This window comes from Giraffa tippelskirchi, chromosome 7, assembly GCF_054371585.1.
Source record: "Giraffa tippelskirchi isolate mGirTip1 chromosome 7, T2T-mGirTip1v1.2.pri, whole genome shotgun sequence".
Taxonomy (NCBI): Eukaryota; Metazoa; Chordata; class Mammalia; order Artiodactyla; family Giraffidae; genus Giraffa; species Giraffa tippelskirchi.
The window spans coordinates 119,527,851-119,548,598 of NC_137281.1; the positions used below are offsets into that span (position 1 = coordinate 119,527,851).

General features: G+C 40.3%; 2 protein-coding genes across 11 annotated transcripts in view; both read left to right on the forward strand.

The window, feature by feature from the left end:
* MYO5A (myosin VA) overlaps nt 1-19,171 on the forward strand; it is a 212,025-nt gene extending 192,854 nt beyond the window's left edge. For all 10 annotated transcript variants that reach the window (XR_014059930.1, XR_014059931.1, XM_081511474.1 and 7 more), the window contains 4 exons: nt 185-467; nt 1,726-1,900; nt 11,941-12,021; nt 12,310-19,171. Coding sequence is in view for 8 of the 10 variants with exons in the window: in XM_081511474.1 (XP_081367600.1) it covers nt 185-467; nt 1,726-1,900; nt 11,941-12,021; nt 12,310-12,462 (692 nt within the window). In the remaining 2 variants the exon portion in view is untranslated. The remainder of the gene's footprint in view (nt 1-184; nt 468-1,725; nt 1,901-11,940; nt 12,022-12,309) is intronic.
* Nucleotides 17,307-20,748, forward strand: part of MYO5C (myosin VC) — a 121,609-nt gene continuing 118,167 nt past the window's right edge. The window contains exons 1-2 of the mRNA XM_081511482.1: nt 17,307-17,329; nt 17,756-17,846. The gene's annotated coding sequence lies outside the window, so the exon portion shown is untranslated. The remainder of the gene's footprint in view (nt 17,330-17,755; nt 17,847-20,748) is intronic.

Here is a 20,748-nt window from a genome sequence, read left to right on the forward strand (position 1 = left end):
TAAATTTTTGCATTTAAGGATAATTCTTTCATTAAAGTTTAAAATCCAGATGCCCTTTTACTTGTAGTTCCTTCTCCCTCTATTTTGATGTCAAATCATTTTCCTAAATTGTGTGTGTGTATGTGTGCATGTGCGTGTGTTTCCATCAAAATCTTCTTCTTTGACATGTGAACTTCTCTTTTAGTCTCTGGAATGCTGGAGCATGAAACCATTCAAGGTGTCTCTGGGGTGAAGCCCACAGGGCTAAGAAAGCGAACCTCCAGCATCGCTGACGAGGGTACCTACACACTGGACTCCATCCTGCGACAGCTCAACTCCTTCCACTCAGTCATGTGTCAGCACGGCATGGACCCCGAATTGATCAAGCAGGTAGTCAAGCAGATGTTCTACATCGTGGGGGCTGTCACCCTGAACAACCTGCTCTTGCGGAAGGACATGTGCTCCTGGAGTAAAGGCATGCAGATCAGGTGAGCTAACTCCAACACCTGTCATTGGCTTCTCGGGCTGCCAACTGTCTGCTGGGGCTCACGTGAGGCCCAGGCACCTGACGTCTGAAACCCCCCGGGTGAGCAGTAAGGGCAGACCAGGTATGGAGCCATTTCCTCCTACCTGACTGAACTCCCTCCACTGTCATTCGTGGTTGCTCCCAGCGTGCCTTCAGCCACTGTTTGTTGGACCCTGGCTCCATGTAAAGTTAACTCATTTGAGGGCGTAAATCTTTTACTGATGTTTGAAATATGCCCCTCTCAGTTTTAAGAAAAGCTGCACTCAGTTTTGTCCAACTGCTCCTCAGCATAACCTTATAAGCATAATAGAATTATTTTTTTTGGCAAATAATTTATTTTAAAACAGCTAGAAAATTCACCAAGAGAGGGGGAAAATATTTCTCTTATAAAAGTCTGTAGTTACTCAATCTTAGGAAATTTGACCTTCTTTCCAAATGTTCCATTCTGACTCATGTCCACTGTAGACAGCAGTCAGAAAGTAATGCCTTCCACTCAGGTCATTGAATTTATCTCTCTGCAAGCTCTCTTTATACCTACGAAGCCCCTCTTTGCCTAATTACTAAGTCCTGACCGCGGATCCATTTATCTGACTCCTGTTTTGCAAACCACTGTCACTTGGTCGGCCACCTCTTAAAACCCCAGCATCTGTGTAGTTTCTGTGTCTCTCCCCGTATTTTCTGTTTGTCTCTTCCCATGCCCCCAGTTGCCCTTCTTGCCTACATCCCTAAACTTCCTCAGGCCACTACCTCCATCACCCCGGCTCTTCCCTGAAAAGGGTCAAAGCACAGGGTCTAGGTGGGGATCTTATTATCTCCACTAGCTTGGAGTTTGACATAAGGAACAGAGAGTAATTAGAGGATTATCAGTTCTCTCAAGTTGTAAAAAGCTAGAAGATGTTTTTTGCTCTGCTGTTTAATAAGGACACAACCATATTATGTGTTCTTTTTTTTTTTAGCACACCTTATTTCATAATTTGCTAATATTATGGCTACATTTCTGTCTTCCATTAAAGAGAATTATAGTCTCTAGAATTATACTCACTCTTATATAATTATGATTATAAACCTGATTATTTATAGTGATAAATTTTTAAGCACAGCTAATGATTTAAAAAACAGAATTCAACTGAAATTCCTAACAAAGCCATGCACAGAAAAATTAGGACATTTATGATAACATTCGGTAAATTTGCATCCCCCTCAACCCTTTTTTGACATAGGTATAATGTCAGTCAACTAGAAGAATGGCTACGTGACAAGAATTTGATGAACAGTGGGGCTAAGGAAACCTTGGAGCCTCTCATCCAGGCTGCTCAGCTTCTGCAAGTGAAAAAGAAAACAGATGATGACGCAGAAGCCATTTGTTCCATGTGCAATGCTTTAACTACTGCCCAGGTAAGGCAACTTTCCCTATTATAAAATTTATCAAAGGTAACATTTAGGGAAGTCACGAAGGCTTCTAGCTATTGCTCTAGTCTCTGAGCTAACTTCATCTGTGTCAGAGATGATATATATCAATACTGTAGATCTTGAAGACAGGAGATTTTGCCACAAAGTATGTTTCAGTACTAGTCACACTTATGCACATTCAACATTCAGTAAATATTTCTCCATTCTCTACACTGTTCTGTGTAATGTTCCAGCCACTCAGACAAAACCACAAATAAGGCAAAGTTTCTGTTTTTATGGGGTATATATTCTATACATCCTACAGAGCTTGAACTCCAAAGAGTTTTGTATATTATTTGATAATTGAATGATTCTTTAGACTTATCTATTTAAGACAGATAATTCTTTTTTTAATTGAAATGTAGTTGATGTATAATATGATGTTAGTCTCAGGTATACTACTCAGTGGTTTGACATTTGCATACATTATGAAATGATAACCATGATAAGTCTAGCAACCATATGTCCCCATATAAGGTTATTACAATATTATAAACCATATTCCTTATATTGTAGATTATATCCTCATGCTTTATTTACTTTATAACTAGAGGTTTGTACCTCAATCCCTTCACCTATTTTGAACACCCCATGTCCCTCCCCTTTGGCAACCAACTGTTTGTTCTCAGTATCACTTAAGTTGTCCCAGAGGTCTCTTAAAACCATCCTCATTTCTTTTCATTCTTTTTTCTATAAAGTTTCAGTGATTTGATGCATACTCCTGTCTTCCAGCTCACATCCACTCCTTTGTATCATTTAGTCTACTGTTGATGCCTTCCAGTGTCTTTTTTTATTTCAGTTATTGTATTATTCAGCTATTTCTGGTTCTTCTTTATATTTTCTGACTCTCTGTGAGTTCATCCCTACTTCCCCCGAGCACAGTGAGCATCTTTATGATCATAACCTTGTACTCTTTATCAGGTAGATTGCTCATCTCCACTTCATTTAGTACTTCAGAGGTTATGTCTCATTCCTTTGGTTGAAACATATTCCTGTCTTCTCATTTTTCCCAGTTTTTTTTTCTTTTTTCTATGCATTAAGTCAATTGGTTACATTTCCCAATCTTAAAGAAGTGGCCTTATGTAGGAAACATCCTGTGGGGCTCAGAGGCATGCTGCCCTCTGGTCGCCAGAGCTCTGTGCCCAGGGGTACTCCTATGTGGGCTGTATAGGCCCTTCTGTTGTGACAGGGCCACAGTAGTTCTACTGTGGGCTCCAGAGTGGCAGGGTTGGCCCCTGGCCTGGTTGGCTGGCCCACCCTTCTTCCTTTGGTTTCTGCTGCCCCATGTTTTGGTGGGGCCAGCTCCTAGGGAAACCCAGGGCTGGTGCTAGGCCCTTGGTAGGTAGTTAAGCCCTGAGCACTAATAAGCTAGTGGGAGGACTCCCAGATGGTGCTGAGGATCAACAACTAATCATTCAGGGAAAATCCTGAATTTAAGGCAGTGAAAAGATGGGAAGGGCATTGGAGGACAGTGGCCACAGCATGAGGCAAGGCACAGGCATAAACATGCCCACTTTTCTTTTGCCTAGTTACTTTTGTGCTGACTCTTGGATTTTTTAAATGTTCATCACTTATCTCAAAACATAGAAATCTTACATAGATTACACATAGAATATATATAGAAAGTAATTAGCTGAATACTCAGGACACTGATAACTACTGTTACTTTGAGAGACTGAGAGAGCATGAGAGTGGGAGTACTTTTACTTTTCATGATTTTTCAAATTTATATTGCTTCTTTTTATTTTTTTTATTTTTTTTATAAATTTATTTACCTTAGTTGGGGGCTAATTACTTTTACTTTTCATGATTTTTCAAATTTATATTGCTTCTTTTTATTTTTTTTTTATTTTTTTTTATAAATTTATTTACCTTAGTTGGGGGCTAATTACTTTACAATATTGTAATAGTTTTTGCCATACATTGACATGAATCAGCCATGGGTTTACATGTGTTCCCCTTCCTGGACCCCCCACCCACCTCCCTCCCCATCCCATCCCTCTGGGTCATCCCATTGCCCCGGCCCTGAGCCCTTGTCTCATGCATCGAACATGGAATGGTGTTCTGTTTCACATATGATAATATACATGTTTCAATGCTATTCTCCCAGAACGTCCCACCCTCACCTTCTCCCTCAGAGCCCATAAAATTGTTCTATGCATCTGTGTCTCTTATTCTGTCTCGCATATAGGGTTATCGTTACCATCTTTCAAATTCCATATATATGCGTTAGTATACTGTATTGTTGTTTTTCTTTCTGGCTTACTTCACTCTGTATAATGGGCTCCAGTTTCATCCATCTCAGTAGAACCGATTCAAATGTATTTTTTTAATGGCTGAGTAATATTCCATTGTGTATATGTACCACAGCTTCCTTATCCATTCGTCTGCTGATGGACATCTAGGTTGCTTCCATGTTCTGGCTATTGTAAACAGTGCTGCGATGAACATTGGGGTACACGCGTCTCTTTCAATTCTGGTTTCCTGGGTGTGCATGCCCAGCAGTGGGATTGCTGGGTCATATGGCAGTTCTATTCCCAGTTTTTTAAGGAATCTCCACACTGTTCTCCATAGTGGCTGTACTAGTTTGCATTCCCACCAACAGTGTAAGAGGGTTCCCTTTTCTCCACACCCTCTCCAGCATTTATTGCTTGTAGACTTTTGGATAGCAGCCATTCTGACTGGTGTGAAATGATACCTCATTGAGGTTTTGATTTGCATTTCTCTAATAATGAGTGATGTTGAGCATCTTTTCATGTGTTTGTTAGCCATCTGTATGTCTTCTTTGGAGAAATGTCTGTTTAGTTCTTTGGCCCATTTTTTTATTGGGTCGTTTATTTTTCTGGAATTCAGCTGCATGAGTTGCTTGTATATTTTTGAGATTAATTGTTTGTCTGTTGCTTCGTTTGCTATTCTTTTCTCCCATTCTGAAGGCTGTCTTTTCACCTTGCTTATAGTTTCCTTTGTTGTGCAAAAGCTTTTAATTTTAATTAGGTCCCATTTGTTTATTTTTGCTTTTATTTCCAATATTCTGGGAGGTGGGTCATGGAGGATCCTGCTGTGATTTATGTCAGAGAGTGTTTTGCCTATGTTTTCCTCTAGGAGTTTTATAGTTTCTGGTCTTACGTTTAGATCTTTAATCCATTTTGAGTTTATTTTTGTGTACGGTGTTAGGAAGTGTTCTAGTTTCATTCTTTTACAAGTGGTTGACCAGTTTTCCCAGCACCACTTGTTAAAGAGATTGTCTTTTCTGCATTGTATATTCTTGCCTCCTTTGTCGAAGATAAGGTGTCTATAGGTGCGTGGGTTTATCTCTGGGCTTTCTATTTTGTTCCATTGATCTATATTTCTATCTTTGTGCCAGTACCATACTGTCTTGATGACTGTGGCTTTGTAGTAGAGCCTGAAGTCAGGCAGGTTGATTCCTCCAGTTCCATTCTTCTTCCTCAAGATTGCTTTGGCTATTCGAGGTTTCTTATATTTCCATACAAATTGTGAGATGATTTGTTCTAGTTCTGTGAAAAATACCATTGGTAGCTTGATAGGGATTGCATTGAATCTATAGATTGCTTTGGGTAGTATACTCATTTTCACTATATTAATTCTTCCAATCCATGAACACGGTATATTTCTCCATCTGTTTGTGTCCTCTTTGATTTCTTTCATCAGTGTTTTATAGTTTTCTATATATAAGTCTTTTGTTTCTTTAGGTAGATATATTCCTAAGTATTTTATTCTTTTTGTTGCAATGGTGAATGGTATTGTTTCCTTAATTTCTCTTTCTGTTTTCTCATTATTGGAGTATAGGAATGCAAGGGATTTCTGTGTGTTAATTTTATATCCTGCAACTTTACTATATTCATTGATCAACTCTAGTAATTTTGTAGTAGAGTCTTTAGGGTTTTCTATGTAGAGGATCATGTCATCTGCAAACAGTGAGAGTTTTACTTCTTCTTTTCCTATCTGTATTCCTTTTATTTCTTTTTCAGCTCTGATTGCTGTGGCCAAAACTTCCAAAACTATGTTGAATAGTAGTGGTGAGAGTGGGCATCCTTGCCTTGTTCCTGACTTTAGGGGAAATGCTTTCAATTTTTCACCATTGAGGATAATGTTTGCTGTGGGTTTGTCATATATAGCTTTTATTATGTTGAGATATGTTCCTTCTATTCCTGCTTTCTGGAGGGTTTTTATCATAAATGGATGCTGAATTTTGTCCAAGGCTTTTTCTGCATCTATTGAGATAACCATATGGTTTTTTTCTTTCAATTTGTTAATGTGGTGTATTACATTGATTGATTTGCGGATGTTAAAAAAACCTTGCATTCCTGGGATAAAGCCCACTTGGTCATGATGTATGATCTTTTTAATATGATGTTGGATTCTGTTTGCTAGAATTTTATTAAGGATTTTTGCATCTATGTTCATCAGTGATATTGGCCTGTAGTTTTCCTTTTTTGTGACATCTTTGTCTGGTTTTGGAATTAGGGTGATGGTGGCCTCATAGAATGAGTTTGGAAGTTTACCATCTTCTGCAATTTTCTGGAAGAGTTTGAGTAGGATAGGTGTTAGGTCTTCTCTAAATTTTTGGTAGAATTCCGCTGTGAAGCCGTCTGGTCCTGGGCTTTTGTTTGCTGGAAGATTTCTGATTACAGTTTCGATTTCCGTGCTTGTGATGGGTCTGTTAAGATCTTCTATTTCTTCCTGGTTCAGTTTTGGGAAGTTATACTTTTCTAAGAATTTGTCCATTTCTTCCAAGTTGTCCATTTTATTGGCATATAGCTGTTGGTAGTAGTCTCTTATGATCCTTTGTATTTCTGTGGAGTCTGTTGTGATCTCTCCATTTTCATTTCTAATTTTGTTGATCTGATTCTTCTCCCGTTGTTTCTTGATGAGTCTGGCTAATGGCTTGTCAATTTTGTTTATCTTCTCGAAAAACCAGCTTTTAGTTTTGTTGATTTTTGCTATGGTCTCTTTTGTTTCTTTTGCATTTATTTCTGCCCTAATTTTTAAGATTTCTTTCCTTCTACTGACCCTGGGGTTTTTCATTTCTTCCTTCTCTAGTTGCTTTAGGTGTAGAGTTAGTTGATTTATTTGATTTTTTTCTTGTTTCTTGAGGTACGCCTGTATTGCTATGAACCTTCCCCTTAGTATTGCTTTTACAGTGTCCCATAGGTTTTGGGTTGTTGTGTTTTCATTTTCATTCGTTTCTATGCATAATTTGATTTCTTTTTTGATTTCTTCTGTGATTTGTTGGTTATTCAGAAGCGTGTTGTTTAGCCTCCATATGTTGGAATTTTTAATAGTTTTTTTCCTGTAACTGAGGTCTAATCTTACTGCATTGTGGTCAGAGAAGATGGCTGGGATGATTTCAATTTTTTTGAATTTACCAAGGCTAGATTTATGGCCCAGGATGTGATCTATCCTGGAGAAAGTTCCATGTGCACTTGAGAAAAAGGTAAAATTGATTGTTTTGGGGTGGAAAGTCCTGTAAATATCAATTAAATCTAATTTGTCTATTGTATCATTTAAAGTTTGTGTTTCCTTGTTAATTTTCTGTTTAGTTGATCTATCCATATGCGTGAGTGGAGTATTAAAGTCTCCCACTATTATTGTGTTATTGTTAATTTCCCCTCTCATACTTGTTAGTATTTGCCTTATATATTGTGGTGCTCCTATGTTGGGTGCATATATATTTATGATTGTTACGTCTTCTTCTTGGATTGATCCTTTGATCTTTATGTAGTGTCCTTCTTTGTCCCTTTTCACAGCCTTTATTTTAAAGTCTATTTTATCTGAAATGAGTATTGCGACTCCTGCTTTCTTTTGGTCTCCGTTTGCATGAAATATGTTTTTCCATCCCTTCACTTTCAGCCTGTGTGTGTCCCTAGTTTTGAGGTGGGTCTCTTGTAGACAGCATATATAGGGGTCTTGTTTTTGTATCCATTCAGCCAGCCTTTGTCTTTTGGTTGGGGCATTCAACCCATTTACATTTAAGGTAATTGTTGATAAGTATGATCTCGTTGCCATTTACTTTGTTGTTTTGAGTTCGTGTTGAAACATCCTCTCTGTGTTTCCTGTTTAGAGAAGATCCTTTAGCATTTGTTGGAGAGCTGGTTTGGTGGTGCTGAATTCCCTCAGCTCTTGCTTGTCTGTAAAGCTTTTGAATTCTCCTTCATATCTGAATGAGATCCTTGCTGGGTACAGTAATCTGGGTTGTAGATTATTCTCTTTCATTACTTTAAGTATGTCCTGCCATTCCCTTCTAGCCTGAAGGGTTTCTATTGAAAGATCAGCTGTTATCCTTATGGGGATCCCCTTGTGTGTTATTTGTTGTTTTTCCCTTGCTGCTTTTAATATTTGTTCTTTGTGTTTGATCTTTGTTAATTTGATTAATATGTGTCTTGGGGTGTTTCGCCTTGGGTTTATCCTGTTTGGAACTCTCTGGGTTTCTTGGATTTCTGTGACTATTTCTTTCCTCATTTTAGGGAAATTTTCAACTATTATCTCCTCGAGTATTTTTTCATGGCCTTTCCTTTTATCTTCTTCTTCTGGGACTCCTATGATTCGAATGTTGGGGCGTTTCATATTGTCCCAGAGGTCCCTGAGGTTTTCCTCATTTCTTTTGATTCTTTTTTCTTTTTTCCTCTCTGCTTCGTTTATTTCCATCATTGTATCGTCTACCTCACTTATCCTATCTTCTGCCTCCCTTATTCTACTGTTGGTTCCCTCCAGAGTGTCTTTTATCTCCTTTATTTCATTATTCATTCTATATTGACTCCTTTTTATTTCTTCTAAGTCCTTGATAAACATTTCTTGCATCTTCTCAATCCTTGTCTCCAGGCTATTTATCTGTAACTCCATTTTGCTTTCAAGATTTTGAATCATTTTTATTATCATTATTCTAAATTCTTTTTCAGATAGATTCCCTATCTCCTCCTCTTTTGTTTGGTGGGCATTTCTCATTTTCCTGTACTTGCTGAGTATTTCTCTGCCTTTTCATCTTGTTTAGATTGCTGTGTTAGGTGTGGCCCTTCTGTATTCTGGTAGTATGAAGTTCCTCTTTATTGTGGAGGTTCGTCACTGTGGGTGGGGTTGGACAGGTGGCTTGTCAAGGCTTCCTGGTTGGGGGAGCTTGTGTCGGTGTTCTGGTGGGTGGAGCTGGATTTCTGCTCTCTAGAGTGCAATGGAGTGACCATTATTAATTTTTGAGATGTCTATGGATTTGGTGTGCCTCTGGGCAGCCTGTATATTGATGCTCAGGTCTATGTTCCTGCGTTGCTGGAGAATTTGCGTGGTATGTCTTGCTCTGGAACTTATTGGCTCTTGGGTGGAGCTTGGTTTCAGTGTATATGTGGAGGCTATTGGATGGTCTCTTGTTAATTAATGTTTCCCCTGGCTTTCAGTCTTATTCTTGCAGTAGCCTCAAGACTTCTCCTTCCATACAGCATCAATAATAAAACTTTTAGGTTAATGGTGAAAAGATTCTCCACAGTGAGGGATACCCAGAAAGGTTCACTGAGTTACATGGAGAGATGGGTGGGGAGGGTTTGAGGTGACCAGGAGGGGAAGAGGGGAATTCAAATGAGGAGAGAGCAATCTAGCCAGTAAGCACTTCCCTTTGTGCTTTCCACAGTTTGGAACCCTCAGAGTGGTTCACAGAGATACATAGAGAGGGGGGAGGAAGGTAATAGAGGTGAGCATGAGTAGAAAGGGAGGAATCAAGAGGGGAGAGAGAGATCTGGGCAGTATCCTGTTCCTGAAGTGTTCTCCGGTACCCAGAACACCCTCAGAGATTCACAGAATTGGGTTGAGAAGAGAAGGAGGAGGGTGGGAGATAGAGGTTCCCTGGGGGAGAAGAAAGAGCATTAATAGGGGGAGAGAGTAATCAGGCCAGTGACCACACTCCTGAGTAAAAATGGATCCTAAAGATTGGGTTCTTAAATGTACAAAACTGATATCAAATATGTAAAACAAAGATTAAAAATCTAGAGTAAAGGTTAGACTCTTACAAAACTTACAATATAAAAAAAAAAGAAAAAAAAGGAAGCAGTGTAAAAAGAAAAAAACAGTAAAACAGTAAAAAAAGAAAACACAAAAGGTATAAGATATATGTATGCAGTTTGCTTCAAAAGTAGGGGTTTTTTTTTTGCAAGTTAATAGTGGGTTATGAAGATAAAGGTGTAATAGAGGACTTGAAGAAAAAGGAGAGAAGAGAAAAAAAAAATTTTTTTAATTAAAAAAAATAATAATAATAGTAAAAAAATATATATCCCGGACTTTCTCTGGAGCTGTTGTGAGCAGTGTGGGGTCTGCTCAGTTTCAGATAGATCCTTGTTCCTGCTTATACTTTTCAAGATCTATAGGTCCTTTTCAGTGCAGTCGGTATTAACTACAGGGATTTTAATCTGTTGGCCTGTCACTTCCAAAGAGCTTCCCTCTGTTTATTTGGCTTCTGTTTGGAGGTCTCTTCAGTATCTAATTTCCGCCCTGCAACAAAGGGGTGGAGGTGGTCTCTTTAGGTTCGCTTGTTCAATCGTGCTGTGGGGAGGAAGGAACACTGCAAACCTGGCGTGTGTGTGGTGAGCTCGCAGTGTCTCGGCCGCACTGGTTTCGCCCCCGCTCACGGCGTGTGTGCTTTCCCCGTCTACCCTGCTCAGACTTCAGGTTACTCGGCCGGGGAGTGGGCCGGGGAGTGGGCCCTGAGATGGGTGCACTTCCCAGGTCTAAGCCACTCAGGTTCAGGCTCCCGGTTACTCCACAAAGGCGCAGACTCGGTTTCGCCCGCGGCTTGTGCCGTTCCCGGTCGGAGCTGCTTTGGCGAGCGCGCTCTTCCCTGTTGGGGCGGTGCGGCTTATCACCTCCCTGGTCCCCGCCTCGGTTTACGGGCGCACCCGGCTCCGGTGTGCTTTGTGTCCGTTCTGGGGAGCTGGTCTCTGGCTGCGACCCTCCCGGCGGCTGTCGACCCTCCGGGATCTCAGGCAGTCTTTGCTTAGAAACTGGGAGCCTGTTTGCAGTTTGGTAGGGGGTGCCCTCTCTCGGGCCGAGTTTGCCCCTTTCCGGCTCTGGCTGGCCCCGCCTGCCCGCTGTGTCCGGCGGGGGATGGGGCGGTCCGCAGCCGGCTAGGTCTCCTCTGGTATCGCTCAGTCCTTTGTTCTGTGAGCGGGCGGCAGTGCCTTAGAGTTGGGCTTTTCGCGGGATAGTTCTCTCTCTCTGGCTGTCCCACAGTTTAGGTTACTCTCTCACGTTAGCTCCCTCAGATTGCCCTCGGGGCACTCGGGCCCGGTCCTTACCCTAGGCAGTGCCGCCCGCTCCTCTCCGTTCAGCCCCCACTTGTTGGTGGCGGATGATGCGAGCGTCTGGGGTTCTTTGCTGGGAGTTGCTTTAGGCACGTAATCTGTGGGTTTTATTTATTTTTTCTCCCAGTTACGTTGCCCTCCGAGATAAGAAATCTTCCCCCACACCCGCCGGTGAGAGGGTTTCCTGGTGCTTGGAAATTTCTCCTCTTTTACGACTCCCTCCCCGGGACGGGTCTCCGTCCCTAACTCTTTTGTCTCTCTTTTTATCTTTTATAATTTCTCCTACCTCTTTTGAAGATAATGCGCTGTCTTTGTGGAAGCCTGACGTCCTCTGCCAGCCTTCAGAAGTCGTTTTGTGAAGTTTGCTCAGCGTTCAGATGTTCTTTCACTAAATTTGTGGAGGAGAGAGTGGTCTCCCTGTCCTATTCCTCCGCCGTCTTAGCCCCGCCTTGCTATATTGCTTCTTAAAATGTACAGATATTATATTAATACATCCTTATTGTAAAGATTTAAATAATAAAGGTAAATGTGCCTTCAGAACATCTCCCTCTCCTCTCCTGTCCTATAACAAAACCCCGGGTAGAATTGAAAGCAATAGGCAGAGATCCTTTTCATTTTCCCAATTAGAGGTACCTGGAATGTATATATTTGATAATTAGCTAAAAACTTTGATCATTTTATTTCTCCCAGATTGTCAAAGTGTTGAATTTGTATACACCGGTTAATGAGTTTGAAGAAAGAGTTTCTGTGTCATTTATCCGTACTATACAGGTAAGATCTCTCAGGCTTCCGTTTGCTTTAGTTTACCAACACAGTCATTTGAATGGAAATTTTATAGCTTATTGAAGGATAATGCAGTTTTTATTATATTATTGTATCATTTTCATAGTGCATTAATTTTTTGATAATAAGTTATTGGGGAAATGAAGTTATTTTAAAACAAATATAAACATCTGTCATTCATTGAGGGTTTTTGGTAGAATTTTGTCTAAAAAAATGTTTATAGATTCAAAGAATTGATGCTCTGTTTTGTTTGTTTTTTTTTTTTAATTTTCTCAGATGCGTTTACGAGATAGGAAAGACTCTCCTCAACTACTCATGGATGCAAAACACATCTTTCCTGTCACCTTTCCTTTTAACCCCTCTTCCCTTGCACTAGAAACCATCCAGATTCCAGCCAGCCTGGGCCTGGGATTCATATCACGGGTCTGAATGTGATATCGAGGCAAATATTGACAATACATTTCTTGCCTGAAATAAAAACCCATTATTTCAAGTGAGCTACTGAAAACATGTTTTAAACGATAGTACTTATTATCTCCCAAATAAGAGATTATTGACTAGAACTGCCCCTAGAATACTTCTCATTATCTTGGAAAGAAAGATAAGTTCCTTTGTGCCTACCTTCATAACAACACTTGTCCTTGGTCAGTTAGGTGTCTGCCATTGACGTGCAGGTGAAAGACAGAAGAAAAGAAAAAAAAATGTGTCTTCAGCTGCCAGCATTTATTTTAAATCCTTATCACTGCATCTAAATGATATAAAATCCTGAAAATCAGATATGAATATGAGCTGTTGTTAAGAAGGCGCCGACAAGGAACCTCCTGTGTGCTAACCGGAAGAATTGAAAGAAAAACCACCACCAAGTACATATCATACCAGCTTAGGAATCAACTATGTTTATAATGTCAAACTGGAACAAACAAATAAACTGGCATTATGTAAAGTAACTGGACAAGTAGCTCCCTTCTATGTGTCACTATGATGTAGAGATATTAAGAGAATGTTGTTTTGCTTAGAGCATGGAAGTCCATTTGTACTGTAGTTTACTGAGCATTTTAAATTGCTGCTACATACTATGTTCTTTAAAATGTAAGCGATACTCATGTTAGGCACTGCAACAATAAGCTTCTCTTTTATCAACTCTGTTTACAGTCCAGTCAGATTAGTTTTAACTGGATTATGTGCACATATCTACAGATTCACCCGCACAAGTAGCAGACACTGGGAAGTCATGTAGTAATATGACACAACGTTTGACATTTAGGGATAGGACTAGGCAAAGTGGTTATTATTGATGTCATTTATTCAGGATGTGTTATATTGATGTGCTCATTAACTTTCCCTGGGTGATATCACATCAGGGTACAGTGTTCTGTGAAGTGACTTATTTTTAGTTACCAGATCTGATTCCTGCAGTGCATATTTTCAACCCTGACAGGTTTTCTTTCTTCTTAATTTATTAAGAACTAATCTCAGTATCTAGAGAGGATTGTCAGAATATTCATGATTCAGGTCTTGAAATCTTGATTCTTTTATAAATTATGCAAAAGAAAGTATATAATAAATAATTGATCCCATTTTTTAGGCTTTGCAACTACTATAAATATTCTCAGTACCACTAGATATTTTAAAGAGCATCATATTAGAAATACTTTGACCTATATAAGAATATAAGGAGATTGCTGAATTTTACAGAGGACTTCGTTTAATAAGACCCAGATTCTGTAAGTTTTCATTCTGACATTCTAAGTAAACATATTCTCCATTTGTCCCACAAATCTTAAACAATAAATGTTTCAGATTGTGCAAAAGCAAATTCTTAGCTTTCACTAGAAACTCTGGTTCAGAATTACAATCATAGATTTGTATAAATTAACTGTTAGATGATCTATAAAATATGTGCAATATTATTAATGGAAGTAAAACATTTTCAAATCAGTGATAAAGATTGTTATTAAAAGATAAATACTGTCTGTTAACTTATTTGAGCCTCAAACTCCTCATTTATACAGTAAGAGTATTAGACAGCCAGTTCCTAAGGTCCCTTCCACTTCTGAAGTCCTCTCCTCGGAGTGCTTGGACCACAGAGAAGTGAGCTGCAGGTATTCGGTAAGGTTAGCCTAGTGTTTGGAACATGTTAATTTTGAGGGATTAATAAAATGTAAAATCATAGGTTTATGAAGCTATAATCTTCCTTAAATGTACATGATTTATATTCATGCTTTTAGAAATTTAGTTCAGGTAATTTTTATTGAACTGTGTACTGCTGTATTCAGATTGGATACATTTATTCATTTGCAAAATCAAGCAAAAATGCTACTTCGGATTCTCTCAATTTTCCCTGGTTGTCAATGTGGTTTTCAATAACTTTTGAAACCACCTAGTTAGTACTGAATGGGTCAGAGTCTAAGAACATAGATAGGACTTGGGTGGGAGAGATGTCCCCTCAAATGCCACTGTGATTGTAGGCTCCCCTACTGAAACCTGGAAATCCTCCCAGGTTAGTCCTGTGTAGCAGGTTCCACGCACACCGAGTCATGCCGGGTCTTCAGGCTCACGCTCCAGCTTCCACTGCCACTGCAGCCCTTTGTCTTTCCCATAGACAGCTTGTATCCTGAGGCATGTCTAGTCTGGGCCTTTCTCTCTCTCCTATCTCCCGTCTTTCTGCTACAAAGAGCCTCTATTCCACACCCAAGCCACAGGCTCTCCTGTTCAGGGATGGCTGCACAAAGATTTGGAGAAGGCAATGGCACCCCACTCCAGTACTCTTGCCTGGGAAACCCCATGGACGGAGGAGCCTGGTAGGCTGCAGCCCATGGGGTCGCGAAGAGTCGGACATGACTGACGTGACTTAGCAGCAGCAGCAGCAGCACAAAGATTATGCTATTTCAGGGCTCCAGCTTCCTCCAGGGCCTATCCAGAACCCCAGATGGGGATCTGAATTAATTTCTCTTAGTGGCCTGAAGATCTTTAGTCACAACAGAAATACTTACAACCACGGAACTCCAAATCCTGGTAAGTCATTCTGTGTCCTAGTTTCTTGGAGATGCAACAATATTCTACTGACTGTGGGTATCCTTGGCCTCTCTGAGGGCTTCTCACCTTTCCCTCTGTCCATTCACACTTTATTACCCAGCCTCAAACAAACCTCTGCCAGCCCTCCACACCATCCACCCACTCACTTATCCATTCATTCTTTCTCTTCCTTCAACCATGTCAGGTATCCCCTCAACTGTCTACTCACCTGCTCTGACTATGTTGAAGGCTGTGGGTGGAGTCAGTCTTCAGTTGTTTCGCCAACCTGAGGACTTCCCTTCAGGCCAATTTTTACATGAGTTCTTACTGTTCTCACTTCTCTGCAGTACTTCGTAGCATTACCACTAATACGCTTGTTCATAATTCCTCCATGACACACTATAGGAACTCAAAGAAAGAGTTCTTTGAGAAAACAATTCACTGTCTCAATAGCCACTTCTCAATAGTCTCTTCCCCACTCACCTTACATGGAGACTCAGCTCACAACTTGGAAAGCAAACCTGAAAACTTAGAAGCAGTTTCCCTTCTTGTACCTTCTCTCAGGTTAAGGTTTTGCTCTGCTTGAGAGGAACTATAATGAAGGGGAAAGATGGGCATAGGGTAAAATCCATGAAGTGTAGTTTCATGATTCCTTCCAAAGTTGTGAAAATTCCCTGTGTACCTGACACTTCTTTCCTCGATTGCAAAAGTACAAAAATATGTATTCCAAAGCCAACTGAGAGGAGATTCGGGGATTTGGGTCAGTTTGTCTCATTTACTTTATTTCATTCATTTCCGTGGATAATTGAAAGTTGCCTCTTTCTGGGTAAGTGATTATGTATAATATAGATCAAAGCTTTTAATAACACAGTTTAATAATTTATTTTATTAGAATTTCAGTATAGTGGTGGTTGTGAGAAATGTCTTCTCTGGTAACCCTAGGTGAAGGGGCATCTGGCACCATCCTGAGATGTCCTCACATTCTCTCTCTCTCTCTCTTCCACACATACACAGTCTTCAGTAACTTCAACTGTTTAACATAAAACAAAGCAAAAATGTCACATGTGGCCCTTCAGTTCTCCTGGTGAAAGGGAGTGTAGAAACAGTACCTTGTGTCTGGCCACGTTTTACTCCAGCTCACTTGCTCTGTTACCTCATTGTGTCCTCACAGCAGCCCTGGAAGGTAGGAGGGTAGCTACTGCCATCCTTGTGTGTGTGAAAATTTGAGACAGAGACAAGGCCAGTGACTTGCCTAACTAAGGTTGCCTAGGTTGCCTAAGCTGTGCCGTCATTCCACACTCAGCTGTGGCAGTGAGAGCACATGTGGGGCAGGAGACTTGAGAAAGTCCCCAGGTTCCGTTTTGTTCCTCCTGGTACCCGTGGGGTGCCCTGGCCCAGCACAAGGTGCTCTTTTTCTCTATCAGAGTTGGCTATTGGCCTATGAAGTGAAGTCGCTTAGTCGTGTCTGACTTTTTGTGACCCTATGGACTGTAGCATATCAGGCTCCTCCGTCCATGGGATTTTCCAGGCAAGAGTACTGGAGTGGGTTGCCATTTCCTGCTCCAGGGATCTTCCCGACCCAGGGATCGAACCCGGGTCTCCCGCATTGTAGGCAGACGCTTTACCGTCTGAGCCACCAGGAAAGCCTATGGGAGTTGAATAAAAGCACCAAGTTCTTGGTGCTGATCAGATGGGGTGCCTTGTGGTTTCCTTTTTGTCATGCTGCTGCTGCTGCTAAGTCGCTTCAGTCGTGTCCGACTCTGTGCGACCCCATAGACAGCAGCCCACCAGGCTCCGCTGTCCCTGGGATTCTCCAGGCAAGAATACTGGAGTGGGTTGCTGTTTCCTTCTCCAGTGCATGAAAGGGAAAAGTGAAAGTGAAGTTACCAACTATAACTGGGCTTCCCTTGTGGCCCAGCTGGTAAAGAATCTGCCTGCAATGCGGGAGACCCGGGTTCGATCCCTGGTTTGGGAAGATACCCTGGATAAGGGAAAGGCTACCCACTCCAGTATTCTGGCCTGGAGAATTCCGTGGACTGTATAGTCCATGGGGTTGCAAAGAGTCAGACACTATTGAGCGACTTTCACTTTCACCAACTATAACTAGGTTTGGCTTTTGTAATAGATCAGTGCCCCACCACCCTGCAGGGTACAGTACTCTGTTTTGGTCATTATTTAGTAGCAGGCTGTCACAGCCTGACAGGAAATGGAGAGAGCCTCCCAACAGTTAAGAAGGTCACTGTCAACACACAGTCCTCAGAGTCACTATGAGAGCCACCAGGTAAGCTAGCTGAGCAGCCTGGAGAGAACCTGCAGGCACAGGCCAAGTTCCTGGGTCCCTTCTGAGGGCTATCTACCAGGCAGGCCATACACAAGTCTTTGTATGTTTGAACATGACAGTGTGTGCATGCTGCCAGTGTTGGCTTTGGAGCCAAGAGGTTAGGGAGGCACTGTGTATGCATAAGTGCATTGATTTCTTCTCAGGCTGTGCTATGAGGGCCGCCTTAACCCCTGCTCCCTTCCCTCCTAGAGCTGCCTTAAGTTCTCTGGAACTCCTCCTCTGTAAGAGGAAGTCTTGCCTGGAAAGGTGTCTTGCCCTGTTTCTCAAGGTGTGAGGGTGTGGGTGGGCGTGGCCTCCTTTCTTCCTTCCCATTCTGCCTGACCCTCCCTTCCTGTTCCTTCTTCCTTTCTTCTCATTTCTAAATAGGTATTGGAACTCTGAGGCAGCAACAAACTCAGAGCCAATGAAATGCGATCTTAGAGAGTGTTTCCTGAGTTTGGGGGGCTCTGTATTACAAGTAAGCAAACGAACATATGAAAGAAATACAGAGATAATTTAGATTCTTGGTAATTCTTAAATGGCTTGTTTCACACTGAACTGACGTTTTCTTAGGCTAAAGGGTATAATTGTAAAACCTTTCATGGACATTCATTAAAATTTTTTTTAAAGAACACTTTACCCATATCAAAACTGGAGTGAAAATAGGAAAGAGTGCTATAATTCTAATTCACTGTATTACCTACCCTAAATTAAGTCAAACTGAGATTACGATAGATGTCTCAATAGATCAGGAACTGGAAAGCAGTATGTAAAATATCTGCCAAAATACATTTTATACATTTTTTATTTTATAATTTGGTCTAGTTAAAATGCTCATTAGTTCAATTTAATGGGTGTTACTAGATTCATTAAGATGTCTAAATATGAATATCATTTCCTTAGTATTGTAATTTTGCTTGAACTATTTGACTGAAAACATTTCTTTTTAGAAAAATGTTTTTTGAATTGAAGTTTGTATGTACAATTCAATGCTTAGTAGGTCAGTGTACATTTTCATGACATTTTTCAGAGTCAATAGTTTTAAATATCTTATTGTTGTTATATGTTATAAAAACTTAGCCTACATTTCAGGCTCTCTATAACACTTGAGCCATTTAATTTTTCCAACATATGCTGAATTTTACCTTCAAATGTGGATATATGTATTATAATTTATGATCCTAATTGTGTATTTTTGTGGAACCCAGGAGTTATGTTGATTTTCTTGTGTCCTTGGAGAATTTAAGTTGCTCTAACAGTGTTGCATAAAAATGAGCTTATGATATTTAATATATTGTATTTTAATTTCTAACTTCAATTGTCAACTTACTGTGAAACGGATGTATCTTTTAACTTCCATGGCATTGAACATTGCAGTTTTTCTTTTTCCTTGTTGGATCTGGAAAAGGAATTCTACTTTGACCTACATAGAAAAACATGATCTAGTTAATCTTTGAAAAGTTCTTAGGTGAAATATTCCTCCATGAAAAAGGAAGCAAAAGTACTGAGAAGTGAAAGGCATTATCAACCAACACTAGTTTTAAACTAAACCCACCCCAGCATATCTCACATGACATTTAAAAATATCAGTTAATAATGCACCTTATGTCAACAAAAGCCTTTGAAACATGGGTTTTCACTAGGTATCACCTAGTGCTAAGATGAAGACCAAAACAATATCAGATAGACATTTATGCTCTAAATTTGTAGTTGTCTGATGTTGTACTTAGTAAATGTGTGTCATTAATGCTGTATTCTCCTAGCTATTAAAGAAAATTGTTCAAATAAAGATATGGATGTAAAGGATTTTTGTTAGTGTCATAAATAAACCCACATCACATACACCAACATAGATCATATTTGGGGCTATGAAACACACCTTTAAATTTTAAAAGACTAACACTAAAAATCAATGACAGAAGGACAGCTGGAAAATCCCCAAATACTTAGAGATTAAACAACTTCTAAATTTCACATGGGTCAAAGAAGAAAGCTCTAGAGAAATTTTAAAATATTTTGAACTAAATATAAGCGAAAATACAGGTTAAAAATGAATCTATATACAAGAACAGAAACAGACTCATAGACAAAGAAAACAAACTTCAAAAAAAGAAAAATTTCTGTTTCAGTTCAGTTGCTCAGTCATGTCCAACTCTTTGTGACCCCATGAACCGCAGCATGCCAGGCCTCCCTATCCATCACCAACTCCTGTAGTTTATTCAAACTCATGTCCATTGAGTTGGTGATGCCATCCAACCATCTCATCCTCTGCCATCCCCTTCTCCTGCCCTCAATTTCCCAGCATCAGGGTCTTTTCAGATGAGTCAGTTCTTCGCATCAGGTGGCCAAAGAATTGCAGTTTCAGCTTCAACATCAGTCCTTCCAATGAACACCCAGGACTGATCTCCTTTAGGACAGACTGGTTGGATCTCCTTGCAGTCCAAGGGACTCTCAAGAGTCTTCTCCAACACCACAGTTCAAAAGCAACAATTCTTCGGTGCTCAGTTTTCATATAGTCCAACTCTCACATCCATACATGACTACTGGCAAAACCATAGCCTTGACTAGACGGACCTTTGTTGACAAAATAATGTCTCTGCTTTTTAATATGCTGTCTAGGTTGGTTATAACTTTCCTTCCAAGTGGTAAGCATCTTTTAATTTCATGGCTGCAATCACCATCTGCAGTGATTTTGGAGCCCGAAAAAATAAAGTCAGCCACTGTTTCCACTGTTTTCCTTTCTATTTGCCATGAAGTGATGGGACCAGATGCCATGATCTTAGTTTTCTGAATGTTGAGTTTTAAGCCAAATTTTTCACTCTCCTCTTTCACTTTCATCAAGAGGCTCTTTAGTTCTTTTTCACTTTCTGCCATAAGGGTGGTGTCATCTGCATATCTGAGGTTATTGATATTTCTTCCAGCAATCTTGATTCCAGCCTGTGCTTCATCCAGGCCAGCATTTCTCATGATGTACTCTGCATATAAGTTAAATAAGCAGGGTGACAATATACAACCTTGACGTACTCCTTTCCCGATTTGGAACCAGTCTGTTGTTCCATGTCCAGTTCTAACTGTTGCTTCCTGACTTGCACACAGGTTTCTCAAGAAGCAGGTCAGGTGGTCTGGTATTCCCATCTCTTTCAGAATTTTCCACAGTTTATTGTGATCCACGCAGTCAAAGGCTTTGGCATAGTCAATAAAGCAGAAATAGATGTTTTTCTGGAACTCTTGCTTTTTTGATGATCCACCAGATGTTGGCAATTTGCTCTCTGGTTCCTCTGCCTTTTCTAAAACCAGCTTGAACATCTGGAAGTTCATGGTTCACGTGTTGCTGAAGCCTGGCTTGGAGAATTTTGAGCATTCATTTATTAGTGTGTGAG